This window comes from Falco rusticolus, chromosome 12, assembly GCF_015220075.1.
Source record: "Falco rusticolus isolate bFalRus1 chromosome 12, bFalRus1.pri, whole genome shotgun sequence".
Classification (NCBI taxonomy): domain Eukaryota; kingdom Metazoa; phylum Chordata; class Aves; order Falconiformes; family Falconidae; genus Falco; species Falco rusticolus.
In genome coordinates this window covers 17,874,166-17,880,017 of record NC_051198.1, presented here as the reverse complement: position 1 = coordinate 17,880,017, position 5,852 = coordinate 17,874,166, and the positions used below count along the sequence as shown (strand labels likewise).

At 60.4% G+C, this 5,852-nt stretch overlaps 1 protein-coding gene across 1 annotated transcript; it reads right to left on the bottom strand.

Moving 5' to 3' along the window:
* Nucleotides 1-396: 396 nt before the first annotated feature.
* SIX2 (SIX homeobox 2) lies at nt 397-5,006 on the bottom strand. Its single transcript, XM_037406014.1, has 2 exons — nt 4,139-5,006; nt 397-1,620 (listed from the first exon to the last, which is right to left on the bottom strand). Exons 1-2 carry the CDS (start codon nt 4,696-4,698, stop codon nt 1,317-1,319), a joined length of 864 nt encoding a protein of 287 aa, XP_037261911.1. The 5' UTR covers nt 4,699-5,006; the 3' UTR covers nt 397-1,316.
* Between the last annotated feature and the right edge of the window lie 846 nt (nt 5,007-5,852).

Genomic DNA, 5,852 nt, shown 5'->3' with positions numbered 1-5,852 from the left:
CGGGGCGAGGGGGCGACTTTCTGCCGGGGCCAGCGGACACCGAGGCGGGAAAGCCCGCAGCCTGCCCGGCCGTGCCCTCGGGGGAGCAGGTGCGCAACCTCCCCGTTCCCCTTAGGGCCAGCACCGCGTGTCCTTCCCCCTCCCCTTGCCTCCTCGCTTCCCCGGCGCACGCCGCCTCCCCGGGCCGGGCCGGAACGGAACGGCCCTGTCGTGCCCGGGCGTTGCTCGGCGGGACCCCCCAAAAGGGACAGGGTGCGGGGGGCAGCCCCGGGGGTCCCGATACCGCCCGGGTGTCCGCCGCCTTCCCCGGCCGAGCACCGTCAGCCCACCGGGCCGCCCGCTCCGCTCTGAGCGCCGAAAACACCCCGCAGGCGAGTGAAGCAACCGCACGCCGAGTTAGATTTCTAAATTTTATTATAAAATAAAAGCAGAAATATTTTCCAAAGAATGTATTCACATAATATAAACAATAAACAAAAACTAAGGTGAGTGACTTGCGGTTGATACTGTCGTTTAGGTCTAAATTTGAGCAGCAATTCCTTTTTTTTTTTTTTTTTTTTTTTTTTAAAGCCCGCTCCTGCCCTCGTTGCACACCGAGGGGAGAATCTACCCCTGTTTCCCTCTGGGGCCAGAGCCGGGCCATCACTTCCTTTCCCACCCAGCAAATGGCGAAAGCACCAACATGGACAAGGCCGAAGAAGCCATCTCTCTGCATAGCATCAGCTACAAGAAGGTTACAGAGTCTGCCTAGAGCGCGTGTTGCTGCTATAACTTGACTACAACTTTTGTATTCTTAGTTGAAATTGTACATCGTACACCTGCCACGGATACATAACTACAATAGAATAACGGGAGCGATGTGTAACTTTCAAAAAGGCATGGCAACAGCCTTGCGCTCCCCTTTCCTCCCACCCCCCGAAAAAAAAAAGATTACAATGTGCCTCTTCCCACACAGACCGGCCCGATCGAATGACACCACCGAGAGATTCGTGAAGTTCAGGCTGAAAAGAGCTGCTACACCGAACCACCTTACAGCCTGCCGTGTGAAAACCACAGCTCCTGCCCAACAGCCCTCACATGCCTGAGACCACCTTTAAGCAACCCTTAAGGCTTTTCACAACATCACTGCCCACAGCCGAGTCCGACACCTTCCAAACCTGCAGCCAGCCTGCTTGCCAAAGGGCACAACACATCCACTAAGGAGTCTGTCATCACTTTCAGAGTCTCTGGTAAGATTAAGGGGGGAAAGAAAAAAAAAAAAAGGAAAAAATAGAGTAAAGGAGGGCTGGTGCGAAGGAGGGAGCGTGTACATGGTTTTAAGAGCCCAGATCGACCAGGTTAGACGACATGGGGTTAAGGATGGAGTCCTGCAAGCTGTGGTGGTGCATGGGGTCGGCGCTGGGCACGGGGATGGCGCTGGGGCCCTGGGGGTGGCCCAGGCCGTGCAGGGGCTGCAGCCCGGGGTTGGAGCTGAGCAGCAGCGCGGGGCTGGAGGAGGTGTGATCCGGGGTCCCTGACGGCGTCTTCTCGTCCTCTGAGCTCCCCAAAACTGTCTTATTCCCGTTCATTGACGCCGAGAGCGGGTTGTGGCTGTTGGAGTTGGAATTCTCGTTGTTTTCCCTATAGGAAACACAAAAGAGGGAGGGAAATCACCGTGTGGCCGCCGCTCCGGGGCGCGCAGCGCGGGAGCGGGGGCGGCGGGCGGCGCGGAGCCGGCTCCCGGGGCGGCGGGCGGGGGGGTGAGCGCAGGAACAGTGGGTTTACAAAATCTGCAAACCTCCAAGGCCTCTTCATCTGGCACAAAGGTCTAAGGTCTGCCGAGCTTGTAAACAGTCTCCCACTAGCCCAGCGGAAAGTGTCAATTTGCCAAAACGTCATTTTCTGCGTCCAAAGCGTTTGCACAGCGTGGGGAGGGAGGGGGAAGGAAAGGAAGGGAGGGAGGAAGACATAAAAAAAAAAAAACAACCAACAAACAACTTTTAAACTTTAAAACTGCTCCCGGAGCTGAAGAGAAGTCCGGCCGCGATTTCTCCTGGGAAGGCCGCAGCCCGGCAGGACCGCGCTGTGCCCCAGGCAGCCTCCCAGGCTCGCGTCAGGCGGGACGGGCTTTGCTTAAGGCACCGGATGGTTTTTTTTCCCCTCGCCCGAGCTTAAAGCTCAGAACATAGCCCAATATGGACTGTAAAGCAAGCAAGCAGAATTAACTGGCGTATTTCCCCGGCCTTGTCGGGAAATGCGCCTCACGCCCGCTGCTATCACCCCGTCCCTCCGCGGGAGGCGGAGGGCGCAGCCCGGGTGGGCTCTGGCTCGGCCCCGCGGCGGGGGGAGCCCGCACCGCCGGTGCGCCTACCGGCAGCGGCGGCCGGCTCGGGAAGGCAGGGCATCATTTCAAAATTCATCACCAGGTAAACACCGGGAAATCGCTGGAGGCTGGCCAAGCCCTTGCAAATATATAGATAGATAGACACTTTTTTTTTTTTTTTTTAAATTAAAGGGGCAAGATGGGGTGGGGACGGCCGCCCAGTCAAGGCTAACGCGACTTTTAGACATAGGTCCCGCAGAAATACTTTAGACTCAGCCCTGCCTGAAATACTGAAGGCATTGCAAGTCTATTTAAAAGCTGCTGTGGAAGCTTTGAAACACACTATCTGGCAGAGGGGCCCTATCCTGCAGGATTTGACCGAGAGAAGTGAAGCCATTGCGCTGACGGTTTTTCCTCAATAAGGGATGCAGGATGTGGCTGGAGACACTTGGTGCCAAAAAATTAAAATTAGACAAGAAAGCTCTGTTTGAACAAGTTTGCTTGAGTGAATGACAATCCCATGAACGGTCTGTTTTCCAATGCCTGGAGTGTAATATTAGGTTGAGTGTATTTTTCAATGTCAAAAATCTTATTTGTCTCTGGAGACCTTTAAAATTTGATTCTCCGGGAGGGGAAAAAAAAAGAAAAAGAATGGAATAAGTGTAACCTTCATTTCCTTTGGATATTTGAAGGTGAGTCCCTGCTATCAGCAATAAAAAGGATCTCTAACATCTCGTAAAACCAATACTTGCGAGGATTTGAAGGAAAATTAAAGCGCTAGCACCATTTTGGGAAATGTATGGAGCAAATCTGTGCGGAGCCCCAACCTGCCGGGCTGCACAGCTGCGGCGCTGGCCATTTCCAAAACATATTAGGAATAAATGAAAACTAGAAGTCTCCTCAGAGGCACTGATCTACGGGAGATTTCTAATCCCTTAACCGCGCAGGTCATACTATCAGATCCGTATGAACTGGGAAACTCAGCGAGCTAGCGGGGAGGCACTGCTCAGAGGACGCTTTTTGCTTCTTCGAACCGTCTTCCTAAGGCACAGGGACTGCTGACGGAAAAGTCATCCCGAATACCTGAGGATGCAGGCACTAACCTCTGCCCTGCAGTTAATGGTCCCTGCACTCCATTTAACGAGACAAACATTGTTACAGAATCACGTTCGGTCTAAGAATATACACCCATTAACGTGCGTTGGTGAGCACCTTGCTGGGTAGTGAACACGAACTGCCATGTGATGAGCGAGGTAAGAGGCAGCCCCGGTCGCTCCCTGTCCAGGTCTCCCGCCTCCCGCCAGGAGCCGACGGGACAGGCAGTTCGGCTAACGGCGCTCGGACCCGCTCGTCGCCGGCCGCCCCTCGCCGCGCCGGGTAACCCTCAAGGGTACGCTCCGGGCGGTGCGGGGCGCGGAGCTCGCGCCCTCGGGCCCCGCCGCCGGGCCGCGGACCCTCACCGGCCGGGCGCCCCGCCGGGCTACGGCGGGCAAGGAGGCGGCCGCGCTGCCCAGCCGGGACTCGCCGCCGGCCGTGGGAAGCGCGCTCGGCGGAAGGGGCTGCCCCGGGGCCGCCGCGCCGGCTGCGCGGGCAGCGGGGTCTCTGCGAGGAAGGGGCCCCAGCGTCCCTCTGGCGGACGGACAGACGGACGGGCGGATGGACGGGCCGCCGCGCCCGCTCTGCCTCCCGGGGCGCGCCCGCCCCGACAGCGCGGCCCCTGCGGACGCGCCGTCCCGCGGGCCTCCCCGCCGCCGGGGCTGGGGCGGAGCGGGACCAGAGGCGCGGCCGGGGCGCCAGGGGAGCCGGGGGCGCCGGGGGAAGCCGGGGGAGCCGTACCTTTCCTTGGCCTCGGCGGCGCGGTCCCGCTGCCGGCGGTTCTTGAACCAGTTGCTGACCTGGGTGGTGGTAAGGCCAGTGGCCTCGGCCAGCTCCCGCTTCTCACGGGGGGACGGGTAGGGGTTGTGGGCGTACCACTCGCGAAGGACGCTGCGGCTCTTCTCCTTGAAGCAGTAGCTGGTCTCCTCGCCGTCCCAGATGGAGCGGGGCAGCGGGAACTTGCGGCGCACCCGGTACTTGCCCACCGCCCCTAGGGGTCGCCCCCGCAGCTTCTCCGCCTCGATGTAGTGCGCCTTCAGCCAGAGCTGCTGCAGCTTGGGGTGGTTGTGCGCCGAGAACTGGTGGCTCTCCAGGATCTTGTAGAGCTCGCGGAAGTTGCCCCGGTGGAAGGCCACCACCGCCTTGGCCTTCAGGACGCTCTCGTTCTTGTGGAGGTGCTCGCAGGCAGGGAGGGACCAGAGGAACCGCCCCAGCCGCTCGATGTTGCCGCCTTGCTGGAGCACCTCGCAGACGCAGGCCACTTGCTCTTGGGTGAAGCCAAAAGTCGGGAGCATCGACATGGTGAGCCCTGCCCCGCCGCGCACCCTACGGCCGCATAGAGGGGAGCGGCGCGGGGCGGCGGGCAGCGCCCGGCATGCGGGGCCGGCCCCGGGGCGGCGGCGCCCGGCGGGGCCCGGGCGGGCGTCACGGCCGGGCGCGGGGGGCCGCGGCCATCGGCGGGCCCGGCCCCGGGGCGGCCGCGGGAGCCGGGGAAAAAAGGCGAAGAGCGAAGAAAAAAGTCTCGGGAGCCCGAGCGCGGGCGGCTTTTCCCCCCGGCCGCCTCCTTTTTGTAAGTCCAAGTTGCGAGAGTAACTTCGTGCCTCTTTTGTCTCCTATCTGCAGCGCTCGCAGCGGCCGCGGCTCTCCCACCCCCACCCCCCTCGGCCGCCGGTTTGGGATCTCCCTGCTTCCCCCCCACCCCCCGCCGCCGCAAGATCCCACATAATATAGTGGTAAAGCCCTGCTCCCTCGCTCCTCTCCCTCTCGGAGTTTTTCCCCCCTTTCTTTCTCTCTCTCTCTCCTTTTTTTTTTTTTTTTAAATAATATTATTCTAAGCTGGCATGAAAGGTGATTATCCGCGCTGTGATTGGTCCGGTTATCTGACCCGGGGACTGCCAGGAGAAGACAATAGTTTTAGTCAAATTATTTGCCATGGTGACGCTGTCAATCAGGGGTAACCCGATCTGTTTTGAGGTGGCTCCCCGGCTGGGTTGACAGATTGCTCAGATCCACTCGGAGGCGGCCCTGAGAGCTGAGATATTAGCTAGCGAGGGAGAAATTTCCGCCGTGATTGACGCTGCAGGCGCCCATGGGGGAGAGGGGGAGCGCGGAGCCTGGGCCCCTGCCTCCCTCCGCAGGGCGCTGCGGGACGGAGCCGCCGCCCCGTCCGGGTCCCGCCGCCCCATCCAGGCCCCGCCGCCCCGGCCCGTCCCGGCCCCGCCGTCGCGTCCCGGCCCCGCCGTCGCGTCCCGGCCCCGCAGCTACATTCCGGCCCCGCCGCTCCGGACCGCGGGCTCTGCCGTCCCCGGCTGCGGTGGGGAGAAAAACCCGTCTTCGGCCCTTGCAGAAAGTTTCCTTCTAAGCGCGTTAGCTTAACCCCCCTCCCCAGCGCCCAGTAACAGCCGCCGGAGAGTTTTATAGGGAAGGGGCCTCTCATGTACAATAGAGACCCTGT